This window comes from Ranitomeya imitator, chromosome 2 (assembly GCF_032444005.1).
Source record: "Ranitomeya imitator isolate aRanImi1 chromosome 2, aRanImi1.pri, whole genome shotgun sequence".
In the NCBI taxonomy this organism is placed as follows: domain Eukaryota; kingdom Metazoa; phylum Chordata; class Amphibia; order Anura; family Dendrobatidae; genus Ranitomeya; species Ranitomeya imitator.
Window position 1 is genome coordinate 760,851,843 of NC_091283.1, and position 22,580 is coordinate 760,874,422.

Consider the following 22,580-nt stretch of genomic DNA (forward strand, 5'->3'; position numbering starts at 1 on the left):
GGGGCTCATGCTGTACATGGGGAGGCTGTGTGGGGCTCATGCTGTACATGGGGAGGCTTTGTGGTGCTCATGCTGTACATGGGGAGGCTGTGTGGGGCTCATGCTGTACATGGGGAGGCTGTGTGGGGCTCATGCTGTACATGGGGAGGCTGTGTGGGGCTCAAGCTGTTTATAGGGAGGCTGTGTGGGGATCATACCATATATAGAGAGGCTGTGTGGGGCTCATGCTGTCTATAGGGAGGTTGTGTGGGGCTCATGCTGTCTATAGGGAGGCTGTGTGGGGCTCATGCCGCATTTGTAGTAGGCTGTGTGAGGCTCATGCTGTATATAAGGGGCTGTGGGGGGGGTTTCAAAAATATATAGGGGGTGTCAGCATACTTAATTATGCTCAATATTAAGTGATACAATTAATATTAATAAATTAATATTGAATAGAATAAATTTCAAGCTATTAGTTCGGCCCTCCACAACAGTCATGGTCTCTCATATGGCACCTCTGGAAAATTAATTGCTCACCCCTGTGTTAGGGTAAATATTGGACCAGCACTGGGGCCCATCAAAGTTCATTATGCTGAGAATATGGGTTCAGCAAGAACCACAAACACAATTAGCCTATATTTTTGTAAAGTGTTTTTGTTGAGGTGCCCTTGTGATGTAAAATTTGATATTCTATCTCACATCTGTACCACAAGTAACACAGGAGTTACAAACTCAGTTACAAAGACCCTGATAGAGAATGATCTGGCTTAGTCCTACCGCTCTGAGTCATGTTGCTGGTGGAGGGGCACCTTCTAGCCTTTCATTTTAATGAATTAAATATTTGCTTTTCTGCTGGGCAGTATGAATGCATCTGAGCTTCGTTCAGTAGTTTATTCATGTTAATCAGGTCTTGCTAACTATCCCATGTCTGAGAACAGTGTTTGTTGGTCAATATCAGAGCAAACCCCCTATTTACTGTAAATCTCTCTCTGACATCCTCATCCTGCCAGTTGCCAGGTATGTGCTGGATATATCATATTAGATATTAAGATATTGTATAGAGTATTATACTCTGCTCCTGCTCATGGAATCCTGATTGTATATTCAATTATTTGACCAGCATCTTACTACTATTATTATTTATTATTATAGCGCCATTTATTCCATGGCGCTTTACATGTGAGGAGGGGTATACATAATAAAAACAAGTCACAACTGATACAGGATGAGAGCGTACCCTGCCCGCGAGGGCTCACAATCTACAAGGGATGTGTGAGCAGGTATCAGGATGCAGTAACAGTCGGAGGCAGAACTAGGGTTAACAGTAGTCTTTAACCCCTTCACCCCCGGAGCTTTTTTCGTTTTCTTGTTGCTCGCTCCCCTTCTTTCCAAAGCCATAACTTTTTTATTTTTTCATCAATATGGCCATGTGGGAGCATATTTTTTGCGTGACGAGTTGTACTTTTGAACGATACCATTTGTTTTACCACGACGTAACAGAAAACGGAAAAAAATTTCCAAATGCAATGAAATTGCAAAAAAGTGCAATCCCACACTTGTTTTTTGTTTGGCTTTTTTGCTAGATTCCCGAAATGCAAAAAATGACCTGCTATGATGATTCTCCAGGTCACTACAACTTCATAGACACCAAACATGTCTAGGTTCTATTTTATCTAAGTGGTAAAAAAAAAATTCCAAAGTTTGCTTAGAAAAAAAAAATTGCGCAATTTTCCGATAACGATAGCTTCTCCTTTTTTCATGATCTGGGGTCGGGTGAGGTCTTATTTTTTGCATGTCGAGCTGATGTTTTTAATGATACCATTTTGGTGCAGATAAGTTCTTTTGATCACCCGTTATTGCATTTTGATGCAATGTCGTGGCAACCAAAAAAACGTAATTTTGGAGTTTTGATTTTTTTTCTGGCTATGCCATTTAGCAATCAGGTTAATCCTTTTTTTTATTGATAGATTGGGCGATTCTGAACACGTCGATACCAAATACGTGTAGGTTTAATTTTTTTATTGTTCTATTTTGATTGGAGCAAAAGGGGGGTGATTTGAACTTTTATATTTTTTTATTTTTTTTATATTTTTAAACACATTTTTTAAATTAATTTTGGCATGCCTCAATAGCCTCCATGGGAGGTTAGAAGCTTGCACTACTCGATCGCCTCTGCTACATAGAGATGCTGCACAGATCACCTCTGTGCAGCAGAATTGCAGGCTTGCTATGAGTGCCGACCACAGGGAGACCTCTGGTTGTGATGGCAATGCACCGGTGACCCCCAATCACGTGACGGGGGTCATCAGTGCGAGCACCCCTGGGAGCGCTTGTTAAATGCCGCTGTCAGAGTTTGACAGCGGCATTTAACTAGTTAATGGGCGTGGGCGGATCGCGATTCCGCTCGCGCCCATTGTGCGCACATGTCAGCTGTTGAAAACAGCTGACATGTCGCGGCTTTGAGGTGGGCCCACCGCCAGAGCCCACCTCAAAGCGGGGATACTGCCAGCTGACGTACTATTCCGTTAGCTGGCAGAAAGGGGTTAATGGAACAGCATTACTGCACGCAGGGAGAGGGTAAATGGGGGAGATAAGGATGCTAAAACAGTGTTAGATTGACGTAAGTATAGCAGGGGCAATAAAGGGTTGAGGAAAGTACAAAGGTATCAAACTTATCAATCCGGCGGCAGTCTCTGTGGAGATAGCAGTGGCGTCCGGCTTGAATGCTTGAAGAATCCGGCGGCGTCCAGGTCGGAGATGGGTCCTGGGTTTTGGTGTCAGCGAAGGTCCTGGAATGTCCTTTCGCGTGTCCTGGTTCCAATATGGGACACAATGGAAAGAGGACAGTCCTTTCTTTTTAAGCGTCGGCACAACGCTAATACGGGCGGGAGAGTCTATGTACGACGGCTGCATTCGGTTTACGGCCAGGATATCGAGTCTCGAACGGCGCCCTCTGTTGTCTGGTCGTGGGAATGGATTGCTCACGCTCAGTGACACTGAGTGGATGTCAGGGTTCTTAGGAGATGTCTATTCCTACAGTCTCTGGTAAGTCTCCGTAGGCCTCTCAGACTTAGGCTATGTGCACACGTTGCTGATTAGTGTGCTGATTTTTCCCCACCGTTTTGCAAAATCCGCAGGTAAAATGCACTGCGGATTACCTGCAGATTTACTGCGGATTTACCGTGGATTTCCTGTGGTTTTTGTGCGGATTCCACTTACGGTTTTACACCTGCGGATTCCTATTGAGGAGCAGGTGTAAACCGCTGCAGAATCTGCACAAAGAATTGACATGCTGCAGAAAATAGAAGGCAGCGTTTCGGCGCAGTATTTTCCGCACCATGGAGACAACGGAATTCGTTTTCCATACGTTTACATGGTACGGTACAATGCATGGAAAACTGCAAAACTGCTGCGAATCCACAGCGGCCAATCCACTGCGGATCCACAGCAAAATCCACAACGTTTGCACATAGCCTTAAGCCTACCTTGTCCTGACTGTTGAGGGCTCTTACTCTGCCCCCACACACTACAGCTTCCCGCCAACCGAGTTCCTGTTCCTGCGCACTGTTATACCCTTCATGCCCCCTGATCTTAAGTTCAAAGGTCTGTCTGGGGTACTAATCTCTCCCCCCTGCAACTTGGATGACAGCACCGATACTTCCGGACTTGTCCGATGGGTGAGGATACAGTAAGCAAGGGGAGAGCTGGTTGTGGAGTGGCTTAGTCGACCATTGGTTGCTGCAGGTTGTAGGCTTGTCGGAAGAGGTAGGTCTTCAGGTTCTTTTTCAAGGTTTCCAAGACGAGAGTCTGGTATTTTGTGGTAGAGAGTTCCAGAGTAGGGGTGATGCATGGGAGAAATATTGTGTGCGATTGTGGGAAGAGGAGATAAGAGGGGAGTAGAGAAGGAAATCTTGTGAGGATCGGAGGTTGCGTGTAGTTAAGTACCGGGTGATGAGGTCACAGATGTATGGAGGAGACAGGTTGTGGATGGCTTTGTATGCCATGGTTAGGGTTTTGAACTGGAGTCTCTGGGTAATGGGGAGCCAGTGCAGGGATTGACAGAGGGGAGAGGCCGGGGAATAGCGGGGGCACATTTGGATTAGTCAGGCAGCAGAGTTTAGAATAGACTGGAGGGGTGCGAAAGTGTTAGAGGGAATGACACAGAGTAGGAGGTTGCAGTACTACTATGTTATGTTACCTGGATTGATGGACTTGACTCAGGACTACCTTACACCCTCATTTGCCTGTTTCATTTTGTCCTTGATTGCATCATTCTGGGTTTAAGAATAGTCTTTCTACTGATCTCGTCTCTGCCTGATGACTTTGTCCTTGGTATCCTCTCTCTGGTTTTACCAGCCTATTAACTACTCTGACCCTGCTGCCAACTCACTCCACTCCACGGGTCAGCAGCTCCTCCATGGACGCAACCAGAGGCCTTTGCAGAGGATCACTGTACATTGGTAAAAGGATGAACAATTAAAGCATTTCATAGGACTGCTAAGAAGTGGGGATAGTGCAAGGACTGTCAGTAGAAGCCCTCTTAAGAGTTGCAAAAATCTACAAAAGTATCCATAACAGTATCCACTTTATATGTCAACATGAGTTGTCTAGTTCTCAAAATCTGGAACATTCTAATGAAAATCACTATAATCAAAAGTATGTATGCAGCGCCCCAGGGTCCTGGTTGTTGCAGTAATGTAATTCTCCCACCAGGGGGAGTGATGTTACGTCTGATGGCAATAAAGGAGATCATCTTACCAGGTATCACAAACCACACAACACACTTCACACTCCAGGCCGCCAGGGGGAGCCATGTTTCTATTTATTAGGGCACTCCTCACAATTAGGTAAAACTGGTGGTTTGGACAGGAAGTTAGACAGAAGCTGACTGGGCCTCACCCAGGCAGCACCTGTCAGGCAGACAGGGGGGAAGGAGGAACATCTAATTGCTGCAGACAGAGTTGTCCCTGACAGGGGTGGGATCCTGTCAGAGGCCTAGATAGAAGGCCATGGAGCTGTGCCTGCCCGACGTGCGGCAGCATCCTAAGAAAGGACTCAAAGAGAATTGTGTTGTAGCAGGTGAGAAACGAAGTCATAGCACAGCAGAGGAATCCAGAAGGAGATCTGCCCTGTAAAAGGCTGCCTCCTTCTGAGGCACAGAAGCCAGAACACCGAGGGAGTAAGGATCTCTACGCTTTACTTCAGAGACTGGCAGGACAGTTAATTCCACGTTGGCTGCCCGACCTTATACCCAGGAGGCACGGTGGCAACTTGTGGGGGCTGGGGCATGATAGGGTCCCTGTAAAAAGCCTCAGGCCATCAGTCATATGGGTTGTTCCTATCCTTCTGGGGGACAGAGAGAAAGACTTAACATCTAGAACACCAACATCAGTTGTGAGGACCTCACCGAGAAGCTCAGCAGGGAGGGACTACAACACTCAGGCGCTAGAGGAAGGCTACTGATTTCCACCTGGATAAGGGGACTCTGGAAATGCCTTCAGACCGGCCGGACTCTGCCTGCCCTGTGATCTGGTGCTCTGAACTGTGGATGCTGAAGCCTTCAGTAAAAAGGTAAAGAGACTGCACCCTTGTGTCCTCCTTCTTCACTGCGCCTCACACCATCCACCATCTACTCTTCGGGAAGCCCTGGGGATATACGTCACCTGTGGGAAGGTATACCAACTAGCTGCCATCACATCACCCCAGCGGACCCCTAAGCAGCGTCGGTCACCCTGACCGAATACCACATGTGGCGTCACGAACACTATCCCCTTAAAGACCTTTCCCCCATTTATTAACGGACGTCCCCTAGGGCCACGGACCGGGTCAGCCACCGTGACATCCCCCTTGCGAACTGAAGGGCCCGGCTCAGAGTACCCCGCCGCCCTTGGGTCGCTCCATGTATACCCTCAAACCAGTGTTTGGCCACTCTATCACACAGGAACCCAAGAGGTAAGGGCACCGACTTCCACTTCCAAAGCGGCAAGCAACATTATTTCACAAACACATAAATGGGTGCATTTTGATAAACTATTGGATGGCAAAGGGCAATATATGATTCATGTACAGATGTACAGGGGCCCTCTGCTGTCTGTGTCTGCCCCTGCTGTCACTGTTTCAGAGCACTGCCTTTTAGACATGCCCTGTCCATCAGAAGCTTATTGGTGAATGGAAGTAGTAAGAGGAAATGTCATCTTTACCTGTACTGTTTTTGTCTATCTTCCAACTCCTTTCTTCTGTGTTGCTTGTGAATTTTTGTTACATCATGCATAACCAATTTTGCTGTTTAAAAGAAGAAAGAAGAAAATACAAAGTTCTTGTTAAGGATACTTATGGTGCACACACTCAGGTGCTAGGAATACAGATTTAGTTTGACCAAATGATACCCTGTAATCAACACACATAATGCTCAAGACAGGGTGCCTTACACTACTGCAAGCTGGACCCAAAGAGAGGGCACTATAAAGTAGATGACTGATACCCTTTAAAGGGAATCTGTCAGTAGTATCTACCCTCCTAAGCTATCTATATGGTCACGTAGGTCATAGAAAGTTGAATAAAAAGATACCTTGGTATCTGCGATTCAATCTCTTATTCCAGAGAAATCCACAATTTTCTTATCTGCAAATGAGCTGTTAAGATCTATGGGCTGGACATAGATCTCCCTGAAAATCTGCCTTCAAAGCTTATTCTAAATGAAAGGTGGTGCTATCAGTGTAAGACATCTAAAGACTGACACTTTGCACTCATCACACACAACTCGGTTAGCTCTGCTTTAGGCTGCTGTCACACTAGCAGTATTTGGTCAGTATTTTACATCAGTATTTGTAAGCCAAAACCAGGAGTGGGTGATAAATACAGAAGCGGTGCATAAGTCTCTATTATACTTTTCCTCTATTTGTTCCACTCCTGGTTTTGGCTTACAAATACTGATGTAAAATACTGACCAAATACTGCTAATGTGACGGCAGCCTTACTGTTTTAGTTGTGATTTCAATGCAGGACCGTTTCTTTCGTGTGTTACTTTTGTAAAGTGAAAACTTGAGGCTATAACAAGAAAAATAAATATAAAATAGAGTATCCTAGTCTAGGGTTGAGCGAAACAGATCGGACAAATTCAAAAATCGCCAACTTTCGGCAAAGTCGGGTTTCATGAAACCCGACCCGATCCTAGTGTGGGATCGGCCATGAGGTCGTCGATCTGCGCGCAAAAGTCACGTTTCATATGACGCTTTCAGCGCCATTTTTCAGCCAATGAAGGAGGACGCAGAGTGTGGGCAGCGTGATGACATAGGTCTCGATCCCCACCATCTTAGAGAAGGGCATGACAGTGATTGGCTTGCTTTCTGCGGCGTCACAGGGGCTATAAAGGGGCGTGCATGCCGACCGCCATCTTACTTCTGCTGATCTTAGCATAGGGAGAGGTTGCTGCAGCTTCATCAGAAGGAGGGATATAGTTAGGGAGGGAAGATTAACCCCCAAACTGCTTGTGCTGTAGCGATTTCCACTGTCCAACACCACCATTTTTTTGCAGGGACAGTGGAGGCTATATTTTTGTGCATCAGCTCTGTAGCTTATTAGGCTGCCTTATAAGGCTCCCTGATAGCTGCATTGCTGTTTGCACGCTGCTGTGCAAACCAACTACTTTTTTAAAAGCAAAAATCCTGTTGCTCCTTTGTGCACAGTTATCTTGTTTATTTGTCCACACTTTTGTGTGCAGCAGTCCTTTTTTATTGCTGCCATACTTTTCCTGAGATCATTGTAGGGAGATTGAAATTGTACTACAGTCCTTGTATTTTTTCATATATCTTCCCCCACTTTCGGCCACTTACATTGTGTTGTTTTATACACTCTGCCTGAGTCTCCCCCCAAAAAAGTGAGATTCAAATTCTCACAAAGTGGACATACTTCAGTCCTGTTAGTTTGTCGTATGTCAGCCAGCCACTTTCTGCCACTTACATTGTGTTGTTATATACACTGGGCCTGAGTTTTGATTCAGTCTCCCCCCAAAAAAGTGAGATTCAAATTCTCACAAAGTGGATATACTTCAGTCCTGTTAGTTTCTCGTATAGCAGCCAGCCACTTTCTGCCACTTACATTGTGTTGTTTTATGCACAGGGCCTGAGTTTTGGTTCAGTCTCCCAAAAAAAAGGGACATTCAAATTCTCACAAAGTGGATATACTTCAGTCCTGTTAGTTTGTCGTATATCAGCCAGCCACTTTCTGCCACTTACATTGTGTTGTTATATACACTGGGCCTGAGTTTTGATTCAGTCTCCCCCCAAAAAAGTGAGATTCAAATTCTCACAAAGTGGATATACTTCAGTCCTGTTAGTTTCTCGTATAGCAGCCAGCCACTTTCTGCCACTTACATTGTGTTGTTTTATGCACAGGGCCTGAGTTTTGGTTCAGTCTCCCAAAAAAAAGGGACATTCAAATTCTCACAAAGTGGATATACTTCAGTCCTGTTAGTTTGTCGTATATCAGCCAGCCACTTTCTGCCACTTACATTGTGTTGTTTTATGCACAGGGCCTGAGTTTTGGTTCAGTCTCCCAAAAAAAAAGGGAGATTTAAATTCTCAACAAGTTTATATACACCTTCTACCTTGTTTTACAGTACCATATAACGGTTGCTATTTTGGTTAGATTTTCCAAAAAATGAGGAAGTCTGGAGTAAGAGCCCGTGGGCGGTGGTTGCCAGCTGGTACTGATGGTGGTGGTGGTGGTGGTGCATCTGGTGGTAGTGGCAAAAGCACAATAGCACCTAAGGCTGGAGGTGTTGAGCCAGCGTCATCGTCTGGCTACACAAGGCCTCGAAGGCTCCCTTATCTGGGAGTAGGAAAACAGCTTTTAAAGCCGGAGCAGCAGGAAAAAGTTTTGGCTTTCCTTGCTGACTCAGCCTCTAGCTCTTTCGCCTCCTCTTCAGAAAGTTCCAAATATAAAAGCAGTGAGTCATCAGTGGATACTCCCGGTCAGGAACAAGACGTTTCCTTGTGTCCTTCACCCAAACCAAAAGTAAAGGATGCGTCAGGCGACACTACAGGTTACTCCATGGAGCTCTTTACACATACCGTGTCTGGGTTAGAAAGGGAAATTGTTAACTGCCCATTACAAAATGAATCAGACATGGAGTGCACTGATGCACAGCCACAGCTAGATTATTATGCTGTTCCATTGACTCAGATCACTACATTGCCCTCGCAGTGTACTGAGCCAGAATCTGACCCTGATGAGACTATGATGCCCCGTCCCGAACGTTATGGCACCTTACACGGTGACACAGAGGAAGGTGCACATGACATTGAAGAGGAGGTGATAGATGACCCAGTTGTTGACCCAGATTGGCAGCCATTGGGGGAAGAGGGTGCCGCTGCCAGTAGCTCGGGAGCGGAGGAGGATGATCCGCAGCAGCCATATACATCGCAACAGCAGTCATCTGGCAGGCCCGTATCAGGCCAAAAACGTTTGTCAAAAACAAAAACAGTTTTAGGATAGCGTGGCCATCTGGTGAAAGTAGCACAGCGTGCAATGCCTGAAAAGGTATTCCATAGTAGGAAGAGTGTAGTGTGGCAATTTGTTAAATAGATCCGTATGATCAGACAATAGTTATCTGTAAGAAATGCTCAAAGACCTTTAGCAGAGGACAGAATCTTCAAAATTTAAATACAACGTGCATGCTCAGACATTTAACCAGCATGCACTTGCAAGCCTGGACTAACTACCAAATGTCCCGTACCGTTGGTGCACCTGCTCAGAATGAAGGTAGTCAGCAACGCTACATTGCTTCCCTCACTGTAAGCCCACCGGTTAGGACACCACCAGCAGCAAATGTGGAGGTATCGTCCCAAGGCCAAAGCAGTCAGGGAATCACAAGGTTATTGGTAGGAAACACTGTATGTAGGCCAACATCAAGAATACCATCACCAACCCTCTCTCAATCCGCCATGTCCACCACCACCACTGCTAGTTCCACCATATGCAGCTCTCCAGTCCAGCTCACCCTACAAGAGACTCTCGTTAGGAAAAGAAAGTACTCATCCTCTCATCCGCGTACACAGGGTTTGAATGCCCACATTGCTATACTAATCTCGTTAGAGATGATGCCCTACCGGTTGGTTGAAAGCAAAGCTTTCAAAGACCTGATGACCTACCCAGTTTGCACTTCATTGCAAGAAAAGCCATCCCAGCCCTCCACCAGCATGTCAAAGACCGCATTGTCCAAGCACTGAGGCAATCAGTCAGTGGAAAGGTGCACCTCACAACAGATGCATGGACCAGTAGGCATGGCTAGGGACGTTACGTGTCCATCACGGCGCACTTGGTTAAAGTGGTGGATGCAGGGTCCACAGGAAACAGCCATAGTGGGACAGTTCTGCCTAGCCCACGGTCTAGGAAACAGTTGGCTGTAGGTGTTCGCCACCCTTCCTCCTCCTCCTCCTCCAGAAGCAAAAGCTCGTCCACAGAGCGCAGTCGCATGACCACTCCATCCGCAGCTGCCAGTGTTGCACACGAGGTGTCCCATTATCGAACAGCTAGTGGTAAGCATAATTAGGCTGTGTTACAAATGAAGTGTTTGGGCGACAACAGACACACCGCAGAAGTACTGGCCAAGTACTTGCAGCAACAAACTCATGTCTGGGCAGTGTACATCTTGAGGCAGGCAAGGTAGTCAGTGATAACGGAAGGAATTTTATGGCTGCCATAGCCCTTTCAGAACTTAAACACATACCTTGCCTGGCTCACACCTTGAACCTGGTGGTGCAGTGCTTCCTCAAAAATTATCCGGAGTTACCAGCCCTGCTCCTGAAGGTGCGAAGACTTTGCTCGCACATCCGCCGGTCACCTGTACACTCCAGCCATATGCTGAACCATCAGCGATCGCTGAATCTTCCACAGCACCGCCTAATAATCGACGTTGCAACAAGGTGGAACTCCACACTGCACATGGTTCAGAGGCTATGCTGTTGTGAATTCTGTTGTCGGGCTCCCTCCTGTGGTCATGAATGGTACTTCAGCTGGTTCTGTCCATGGACTTCCACTGGTGGGTGTTTCTGAGTTTCACAGGTGACGAGGTTAATTCGTTAGCTGCTGCTCTATTTAACTCCACTTAGATCTTTGCTCCATGCCACCTGTCAATGTTCCAGTATTGGTCTGTTCTCTCCTGGATCATTCTTGTGACCTGTCTTCCCATCAGAAGCTAAGTTCCAGCTTGTATTTCTTGGGTTTACTATTTTTCTGTCCAGCTTGCTATTTCATTTGTTGTCTTGCTTGCTGGAAGCTCTGGGACGCAGAGGGAGCGCCTCCGCACGGTGAGTCGGTGCGGAGGGTCTTTTTGCGCCCTCTGCGTGGTCTTTTTGTAGGTTTTTGTGCTGACCGCAAAGTAACCTTTCCTATCCTCAGTCTGTTCAGTAAGTCGGGCCTCACTTTGCTAAATCTATTTCATCTCTGTGTTTGTATTTTCATCTTTACTCACCGTCATTATATGTGGGGGGCTGCCTTTTCCTTTGGGGAATTTCTCTGAGGCAAGGTAGGCTTTATTTTTCTATCTTCAGGGCTAGCTAGTTTCTTAGGCTGTGCCGAGTTGCATAGGGAGCGTTAGGCGCAATCCACGGCTATTTCTAGTGTGTTTGATAGGTTTAGGGATTGCGGTCAGCAGAGTTCCCACATCCCAGAGCTCGTCCTTATTATCAGTAACTATCAGGTCATTCCGTGTGCTCTTAACCACCAGGTCCATTATTGTCCTGACCACCAGGTCATAACACTATGCGAACAGAGGTGTGCTGTAATTAATTTGTGGGAGGATACACATACACGGGCAGGCACTTGCATGGCAGACATGTGTTATGACCTGGTGGTTAAGAGGCCACACTGAAATGACCTGGTGGCTAAAACGCAACATGGAACGAGCTCTGAGAAGGTGGTATCTCTTCTGACCGCAGTCCCTAATCCTAACAACACAACTAGAAATAGCCGTGGGATGTTCCTGACACTCCCTAGACACCTCGTCACAGCCTAAGATATAACTACCCCTAAAGAAGGAAATAGAAAGCTATCTTGCCTCAGAGAAACCCCCAAAAGGAAAGATAGCCCCCCACAAATATTGACTGTGAAAGGAGAGGGAAATGACGAACACAGAAATGAAATTAGAATTCAGCAAAGGGGAGGCCAATACTAAACTAGATAGACAGAGAGCAAAGGATACTGTGCGGTCAGTATTAAAAACTACAAAATCCACGCAGAGTTTACAAAAATTAACTCCACACCGACTCACGGTGTGGAGGGGCAAATCTGCTTTCCCAGAGCTTCCAGCTAGCCTAAATAAGACATAGTGACAAGCTGGACAAAAGAGACAAAATGCAAAGCAATAGAGTCCAAACAAATGGACAAACAAACTAGCAAAACTTATCTTTTGCAGACAAGGACTGGCCATATGAGAAATCCAAGGGAAGAATCAAATCCAACCAAGAACATTGACAGCAGGCATGGACTAAAGCCCAGAGCAGGTTTAAATAACAAACCCAGGCAAGGCGATTAGTGAAGGCAGCTGCTACAGCTACCTAATGAAGCAGCAGTTCCACTCGAAACCACCAGAGAGAGCCCAAGGGCAGAACTCGCAAACACACCATTAGCAACCACAGGAGGGAGCTCCAGAACGGAACTCACAACAGACATGGAGTTGTCTGCTGTGCAGTGGTCGAAGCTACAAGACCTCTGTCAAGTCCTTCTGTGTTTTGAGGAATGCACACGGCTGGTAAGTGCAGATGACACCATCATAAGCATGAGCATCCCACTAATGCATCTGCTGATGCAAAGTTTGACGCACATTAAGGAGCTGGCGTCTGCAGCTGAGGAGGAGGGAAGCCTTGATGACAGTCAGCCATTGTCTGCTCAGGGAACTCTCCTGGACGAGGTGGCAGACGAAGAGGAGGAGGATGATGGGGATGAATATTTATGGGAGGAGGATGCTTCTCAGGGGGCAATAGAAATTGGTGGCGTTGCAAGGTCAGCTACAGGGTTTTTGCGGGCCACAAGTGATGTTGATTTGCAAGAAAGTGCTCCTCAACCCAGCACAAGCAGTGAATTGACACCTGGAACATTGGCCCACATGGCTGAGTATGCCCTTTCGCATCCTAAAAAGGGAGCTCCGCATTATCAAAATGATGACCGATGACGATTACTGGTTTGCCTGCCTCCTGGATCCACAATATAAAGGAAAATTACAAAATATCATGCCACATGAGAACCTTGAGCAAATATTGGCTACCAAACAAGCAAATCTTGTAGACCCTTTGGTTCAGGCATTTCCAGCACACAGCGGCGGTGATGGTTCTCACACGAGCCGTAGGGGCAACATGGCAGAGGTGTTAGAGGTGAACAAATCCGAAGTGGCGTTGGACAGAGGGGTTTAATGACCAGGTTGTGGAGTGATTTCACAATGACCGCTGACACGACAGGTACTGCTGCATCGATTCAAAGTGACAGGAGACAGCATTTGTCCAGTATGGTTACGAACTACTTTTCCTCCCTTATCGATGTTCTCCCTCACAGGTCATTCCCCTTTGATTACTGGGCATCTAAAATAGACACCTGGCCTGAATTGGCAGAATATGCATTACAGGAACTCGCTTGCCCTGCTGCTAGTGTGCTATCAGAAACAGTCTTCAGTGCTGCTGGTTCAATACTGACCAAAAAAAGGACACATCTGGCTACCCAGAATGTTGATGATCTAACCTTCATTAAAATGAACCAATCATGGATTTCAAATTATTTTGCCCCACCTTCCCCTGCTGACACGTAGCTTGCCTGAAAAATGTCTTGCTTTTGGCCTCCTCTTACTGACTTCTCCAATTCCTCCATTTGCAGCTGTGGAATGTCCACCATAGGCCATTTTTATACCTCCCTAAATGGGCTGACTCCCCCCACAGGGTGCCGCACTGCGAGTGCCGTTTGCCTGGACAGGTGGGTGGGCCCACTCTTGGGCGACGGCACTGGCACAGGGTCCCTCATAGTACAATGAAGTGTCTCTGACGGTGGTGGTGCACAACCAATGTCAGGCACACCGTCGTAATATGAGGGGCTCTGTGCCAGTACCGCCGCCCACGAGAGAGTGTTCCCCCCAGCTCGAACAGTGCTCTACCACTTGCAATACTTAGGGTACCGTCACACAGTGGCATTTTGATCGCTACGACGGCACGATCCGTGACGCTCCAGCATCGTAACAATATCGCTCCAGCGTCGTAAACTGCTGTCACACTTTGCAATGCACGACGCTGGAGCGATAATTTCATGACGTATGTGCGATGTAGAAGCCGTTGGTTACTATGCGCACATCGTATACAATATCGTGCACACCTTTGTTACACCATGCGATTATGCCGCCACAGCGGGACACTAGACGACGAAAGAAAGTTTCAAACGATCTGCTACGACGTACGATTCTCAGCGGGGTCCCTGATCGCAGGAGCGTGTCAGACACAGCGAGATCGCTGGAACGTCACGGATATATCGCTGGAACGTCACAAATCGTGCCGTCGTAGCGATCAAAATGCCACTGTGTGACGGTACCCTTACCTCTCCCTGCTCCACCACTGTGTAGTCTGTGCTGTTAAATCCTTCAATGGCACTGCCAATACAAACTTGTTGAAATGATCGATGATAGTTAAAATATACAAGGGCCCTGGCCTCCATTTAGACCAGTTAATACTTTGCGCCTACTACCACTGTCTGCTACTCAGCAGAGGAGCCCACCCCTGTACCTAGCTATGCCACCTGTTTATTTATGAACAATTTTTTGGCAGACATTTAGCCCACTTTATTATTTGGGCTTACTAACTTAGTCTGCTACTCATTACAATTTTCCAACACTGAGCAAAGCAATGTCGCCTGTTTATTTATGAACAATTTTTTGGCAGACATTTAGCCCACTAAATTATTTGGGCCTACTAACTGTGTCTGCCACTCATTATAGTTTTCCTCCACTGAACAAAGCAATGCCGCCTGTTTAGTCCTGTTACCAATTTTAAACTGCATTTAGCCTACTTTATTATGTGGGCCTATATCTGTGTATCCTCCTCATCCTGCCCATTGCCCAGCCACTGCTAGATGAGTCTGCTGGTACATTGACCCAGACTACTACATTCCCCTTGCACTCTACACAGCCAGAATCTGACCTTGCTGAAAGTCAGGTTTCCCTTCCCGCATAGTAAACCACCTTACACGGGGACAAAGAGGAAGGTGCAGATGAAAGTGCAGGTTCCTTCATCAGGTGGGGGGGCATACTCGTTGGCGACATCACTGGCACAGGGCCCCTCATAGTACGCAAAAATGTCTCTGCTAGTGGGAGGCGTCACCCGCCGTCAAACACACCGCCGCACTATGAGGGGCCCTGTGCCAGTGCCAACGAGTAGGCCCCCCTGCTTGCTCAGGATCACAGCACTTGCAAAGTTGAAATACTTACCTCTCCCTGCGCCACCGCCATGACGTATTCCGCGTTTCCTGGGCCCACGAAAATCTTGAGCCAGCCCTACCCCCCCACAACTTTAGCCAAATGACACCCAGTTTTCAATGCCTAACTATTATTATAAAGTAAATTAAGACTGACAAGCTTAAGTAATAAGAATTGATGTTTTTGGCATTAAAATGGGCACTGTAGGTGTTTTCCTGTCCTCCACTCACTGCCGACTTTGATTCCCTATTGACTTGCATTGGGTTTCGTGTTTCAGTCGGCCCCCGACTTTTCGCAATAATCGGCCGATTTCACCCGACCCGACTTTTGACAAAGTCGAGTTTCACGAAACCCGACTCGATCCGAAAAAAGTAAAAGTCGCTCAACTCTATCCTAGTCTACCATCAGCTATGCATCCAGTGGAAGTTTTCCTTGAACTATCCTCTTTTAAAGTATAACATTAAGGTGAAGAACAAAGTGACAACAATGAATAAGATTTTGAAATTCAAGATGTCTCAGCTCATAAGGAATTTGACCAGCATGAGTTGAACAATTTGACATGAGATTTGAGACTATTAAAAAGGGCTTCAGAACTCCTAGATTCAAGACTGCAATCGAAAAACTTGCTTGAAAAAAGCAAAGGTATCCTACTTTCGATCCAGAGAAAGTGCATTTCTGCAATACTTTAGAAGTAACAGTGGCTTTGTGTGTTGCCATAACACACATGGTCTAATTGAGGAATTTGGAATTCCAATGTATACCTCAAATGAATGGCAACTCTTCACCGATAGTTCAAAGCAGAGCTTAAAGTGTGTCCTCCTCCACAATGGCAATTTATTTGGTGCAGTCCCAATTGGCTATTCATTTTCGGAAACATAAAGATAATTATTGATTTGTTGCAATATCACAAACACAATTGTATAATCTGTATTGATCTTAAAATTGTATGTGCGGTGCCCCAGGGTCCTGGTCGTCGCAGTGGTATTGCTTTCCTCTTGGGTAGAGTGATGCTACGTTTGGAGGCAAAGAAGGATAACTGCATCCAGGTACCACAAACATGCAATATGTTCACACTCCAGACCAGAAGGAGGAGCTCTAAACCTGTTTTAAGGTGAACTCCCCAATAAGAACATCCTGATCTGGAAGGAAAAAGACAGCTCCTGTCAGAAAGACAGAGGGAAAGGAAGCAGAGGAGCCGTGTAGCCTGAAGTGCTGCAGCTCCTGGGAAGAGACATTCAGAAGGCAGAACTGTATTGCAGTGAGCATGCAAGGAAAGCAAAGCAAAGGAGAGGATACCAGAAGGGGACTAGCCCAGCACAGGCTGCCTCCTTCTGAGGCGCAGAATCCCGGTAGCCGGAACACCGAGGGAGTTAGGACCTTTATGTTTTACTTCAGAGACCGGCAGGACAGCTAATTGCAGGTTACCTGTCCGCACCTACACCCAGAAAGCACAGTGGCACCCCTCAGAGGCCGGGGCCTGCTAGAATCCCTATAAACAGCCTCAAGCCACCAGTCATACGGGTATTGTCCTATCTGACTACGGGGGACAGAGAGAGAAACACCACATCTGCGAGACCCTTATGTGAACCCATAGGCAGTAAGGGACTACACCACTAGAGCGCAAGGGAAGGCTATTGATTTCCACATGGACAAAGGGGACTCTGGACTTGCCTCCAAACCAGCCGGGCTCTGCCTGCCCTGTGATCTGGTGCCCTGGACTGTGGATGCTGAAGTCTTCAGTAAAGGTAAAGAGACTGCAACCTTGTGTCCTCATACTTCTCTGCGCCTCTCACCATCCACGATCTACACACTGGGAAGCCCTGGAGACATACTTCACCTGTGGGAAGGTATACCATCTAGCTGCCATAACATCACCCCAGCGGACCCCTTAAAGCAGCGTCGGTCACCCTGACCGAATACCACAGGTGGCGTCACGAACACAAACTTTATCCTTTTAAAGACCTTTCCCTTTTACACAGACGTCCCAGGTCCACAGACCAGGTCAGCCACTGTGATATCCCCCTGTGAACCGTAGGAACCGGTACCGAGTACCCCACGGCCCCATGGGGGCGCTCCATATACTTACTTATTGGTCAGCAATGCGGATACACCAAGTATCCATGTTTTGTTTGCGTGTGGGACAGCAGAGCTTGTGAGAAGCACTGGGTAGAGAGTAATAGGCCTCCAAGATTGACCTTAAACCTGATGATCCAAACATTCTACATGAGCCACTTGTTGACAGAACATTATATCCTCTGCACATGAATCTGGGTCTCATTAAGCAATTCGTTAAAGTTTTGCCAACTGAAGGAGACTTTTTTAAGTATCTAATTTTGGCATTTCCCAGCCTGCCATTTGAAAAAATAAAGTGTTTGATCATTCACAGATTCGGCAGCTCATCAAAGATGAACATTTCATCATGGTAAAGTCAGAACTCCAAAAGAATGTTTGGTTATCATTCCAATACCTTGTCAAGGACTTTCTTGAAAACACATGAGCAAACATTACATCGGAATTGTCCAGAAACTCTTAAAGAGCTACAAAATGCTTGGTTGCAACATGAGCATCAAGATGCTTTTTCTACATAGCCGTCTTGCTTAATTCTCTGAAAACTTTGGTGTATTCAGTGATGAACAAAGTGAAAGATTTGAAGGTCATGGAGGGACATAATTAGGGTAGATGGGATGTACATATGATGGCTGACTATTGTTGGAGCATCAGGTGAGATTGTCCAGAGATTGAACACTCCAGCAAAAGCTATAAGCGTAAATTTTTGCCTTAACTGCTACCTCACTTTACTACTTGCACACAATTTGACTTACAGTAACAATATACTGTATCCTTTGTATGAACAAAATAGCTTTAGAAAAAAAACATTACATTCTGGTTATTTTTTGCTTTATTTTTCATTGTATGTGTAGTTTTGGAGACAAACGGAGGGTATACTATAGCTTACTAAGTTGTTGTGATGTCACTTTTGTATTCAGAAGCCAAATGTTAGTCAAAAATAGGTGTCAGATCTAACTCAACGGAAAATGTGCTCCCCAATGTTTAACCTTACTTTCATGTTATGGTTAAAAAATATGGTCAGTGCCGCTGGGGTCCTATGTGTAACTGGACCCCAGCCTACTGGCACCCGCTTCTTGTCCTGGCTTGTCTCTCTGGCTGCAGCGTCTCTTCGGCTATTTTCACTCTTCCGTTGGTACGGGCCCGTCGCAATGCGTCGGGCCGACGTACCGACGGACGTTGTGAAATAACTGCAAGACGTGGGCAGCGGATGCAGTTTTTCAACGCAACGCCCATTCTGCAGTCCGGGGAGGAGGGGGCGGAGTTTCGGCCGCGCATGCGCAGTCGAAAATGGCGGACACGTTGCACAAAAAAAGTTACATTGAACTTTTTTTGTGCATCGCGTCCGCCAAAACACGACGGATCCGTCGCACGATGGATGCGACGTGTGCCCATCCATCGCGATCCTTCGCTAATACAAGTTTATGGGCAAAAAACGCATCCTGCAAGCACATTTGCAGGATCCGCTTTTTGCCCATAACGATGGATTGCGACGGAGGACAAAAGACGGAAGTGTGAAAGTAGCCTTCCTGAGCACCTCTAGACCACTCTCTTTTGGCGCACAGACTCTTTATATTCAGGAACTCCATTATCAAACGCCTGACTAGGTGTCACATTCTCGCACCAATAATACATAGCGCCAAGGTTTTTCAGGAGTATCGTCACCTCCTCTTACACAATCTTTTGAAATGTGTCAAATTGTAGCAGCCATTTTAGCCAATTCTGTTCAAATTTGCTGGGTTCAGTGAATTTTTTTAAAAATTTTACACAAATTAATTTCACATCTAATCTTTTTGCTCATGTCTAGTGTTATAAAATTGATTAGCACTCATTATATAATTGATCTACGCTTGTGTAACTCCATCATTAAATTTGGATCCGGACCTTCAATTGGTGAGAACTCGTCAATAAAGTGGCTGTCACCTTTCTCCTGATGACTCTTTTTGTAGGGCCACATGGCTGGTTATTACGGTACCCATACCATTTAATTTCTTCTTACATTTTTTCAGTAAAGAAAATAGCTGATAATAGCTGATACTATCACAACTGAACTAACCTGTTCCTTCCCGAAGAATTATTTCCTTATCATTAGTAATCCATCTGTAGCAGGGGAACTCCAAATATTCTCCTGTGGGAGTCTTAACTGTTATGTGCCGACAATACCAGTCATCTTTATACCAGTATTTATGTTTTTCAATATTTATTAACTGAATCTCTCCAATGTCTTCGGATATTGTCATATCATATGAGTCAATCTAAAGAAACAGAAATAAAAACAGAATCAATAACTTAAGTGAATTCTTGTGCCAGAAACATTACTTTAGAAACTTTTAACTGTGTATATAATAAAAGTTTCCCTCGCTCAGCATTATTCCTTTCTCAGTATCTGTATCTATCGGCAGTCCTCTATGTATGCAAAAACCGCACACTGTGCATTTGCACTGTGCAATACGTAGTATGTGGCTATGTGCACATGGCGTCTTTTAGATGCAGATGGTCGTTTTCCTGAAGTGGCTTTGCCGTTGATCTTGTGGACGCTCCTCTGACAGTGTCTTTTACCTTATACAGTGAAGTATGGAGAGTGGGCTGCTTCCCGCTCTCTATACTTCTTTGTCACTTCTTTGTCCGAACCCTGCAACAGATAGATAGGAGATAGATAGAAGTAACAAAAGACAGCATGTGCACAGAAAATGTCGCTTTGACATTACTGTGCGTTTTGTTCATTTTGTGGGGTGCTTTTTCAGGCGTTTGCACACATCCTTAAACAACTGCCGACCAACAATATTTTTGCCACTCGACGGTCATTTAATAGCCTGTATACACAGGCTAACCTTGGTTCAGATGTGCACTAAACTATGTATGATAGATTATTCCGTGGACATAGGCTGCAATTATTCTCGGTAGCACAAGTCCTGTTTATACGTTATCAGATTTAGGTATATTAAATGAAATGTGTCATCAGAAAATGAACCGTTGTCCCCGGGACCCGGTGAGCAGAAGCAAATAGAGGAGGGCCCGACCAGACCGGGCTGCCTGCATGTCCGGGCTACTCTCTGTACTGCTGCTCACCAGACCCCATAAATTAGTAAGGGCGGTAATGCCCTGAAGTCAGCCATAGAAGAGCATATCCCACAACTTTGCAGCACTTACAAAAAATGTTCCTCCTATTGAAGCCCTTAGATTGCCCTTTCATTGCCCTCATAAAATATTATGCCAACAATAATGTCACGCCAAAACAAAGTGTGATAACCCCACAGTGAATTCTTCCACAGTACACTCCACACACACGTAATGACCCTACTGTATCCCCATCTCTCTTATCCCTCTCCTGGGAAAGTATGATGAGCCCATCACAGAATAATGTCACAACTGTAACCATCACACAGCCCTACATAAAGTATAATGGGCTTCCACACAGTATAATGGCCCCCACACCCATCCACTCAGTATGATGGCCCTAAAACAACCATCCACATTGTATAATAGCCCCCATTAGCCCTTCAAATAGTATAATTGCCTTCATCCAGCCCTCAAAATAGCATACTGGTCCAGACACAGCTGTCTGCACAGTATAATGGACTCCACAAAAAACACACATACACATTGAATAATTCCTTGCATACACTATAATGGCCCACACAGTGCCCTCCAAACGGTATAATTGTTCCCACATAGCCTTTAAAACAGTATAATGGCCCCCACATAGCCCTGCACACAGTATAATGCCCCCACACAAAGACCTGCAAACAGTATAATGCACCACATAGTCCTCCATACAGTATAATACAGTACTATGGGTGCCATTAGTCTTCCATACAGTATAATGGGCCCCACATTAAAAATAAATAAATATATACTCACCTCTTCCCGTTCCCCCGCTGTTCTGGTCTCTTCGGCATCTTCTGACCCTCTAATCTCCTCCTGTAGTTATATCATTGCATCTTCCGGATACATCATATAGATCAGATACAGATGGGAGATAATGTCAGAGGTAGTGTCAGATGATGGCTTACTCTCCTATAATTGTTTTCAATTGACCGCGACACCGCAAAAACGCTAGTGCATGCCCTTATCATCTCCCGCCTCGACTACTGCAACCTCCTACTCTCTGGACTCCCCTCTAGCACTCTGGCACCGCTCCAATCCATCCTACACTCTGCTGCCCGACTAATCTACCTGTCTCCCCGCTATTCCCCAGCCTCTCCCCTATGTCAAGCCCTTCACTGGCTTCCTATCGCCCAGAGACTCCAGTTCAAAACCCTCACAATGACATACAAAGCCATCCACAACCTTTCTCCTCCATACATCTGTGACATGGTCTCCCGGTACCTACCTACACGCAACCTCCGATCCTCTCAAGACCTCCTTCTCTACTCCCCTCTCATCTCTTCTTCCCACAACCGCATCCAAGACTTCTCCCGTGCTTGCCCCATACTCTGGAACTCTCTGCCCCAACACATCAGACTCTCGCCTACCATAGAAACCTTCAAAAAGAACCCGAAGACCCACCTCTTCCGACAAGCCTACAGCCTGCAGTGATCCTGAAGTTACTGAACCGCCGCGCAACCTGCCCTACCCTCTCCTAGTGTTTCATCACCCATCCCCTGCAGACTGTGAGCCCTCGCGGGCAGGGTCCTCCCTCCTTATGTACCCGTGTGCCTGTTATCTGCTCATGTTTAATGTATTTGTCTTTATTTGCCTCGTATTCACATGTAAAGCGCCATGGAATAAATGGCGCTATAAAAATGTATAATAATAATAATTGTATCAGCATCACCGATACACTTGAAAGTATGATGCTGTTCCGGAGCCTGGTGGTGGCCACGGTGGCCGCCCATCATTGGTGGTACACCACTTGAATTGGATTGTTTTTTTTTCTGCCCATGGCTGCTTTTACTGGAAATCTACTGTACATGTATATTAGCAGCAATAGACTTACTCATATCTCTATACTAATAAGAGCGACCAAAGGTCATTGAGAAGGGAGGAGAAGCAGTGGCATCACGTATTGTGAATGTTAAATCCTGTGTTATCAGCTTTGTATAGAGGTGTTATCTGTAATTGCATTCCTGCCTCAGATTGATTAGGT

At 46.0% G+C, this 22,580-nt stretch overlaps 1 protein-coding gene across 1 annotated transcript in view; it reads right to left on the minus strand.

The window, feature by feature from the left end:
* The window catches only part of ALOX5 (arachidonate 5-lipoxygenase), a 123,432-nt gene that overhangs the window by 69,684 nt on the left and 31,168 nt on the right, over positions 1-22,580 (minus strand). Inside the window, exons 2-3 of the mRNA XM_069753372.1 lie at positions 19,548-19,746; positions 6,180-6,261 (exon numbers count right to left, since the gene is read on the minus strand). Coding sequence (XP_069609473.1) covers positions 6,180-6,261; positions 19,548-19,746 — 281 coding nt within the window. The remainder of the gene's footprint in view (positions 1-6,179; positions 6,262-19,547; positions 19,747-22,580) is intronic.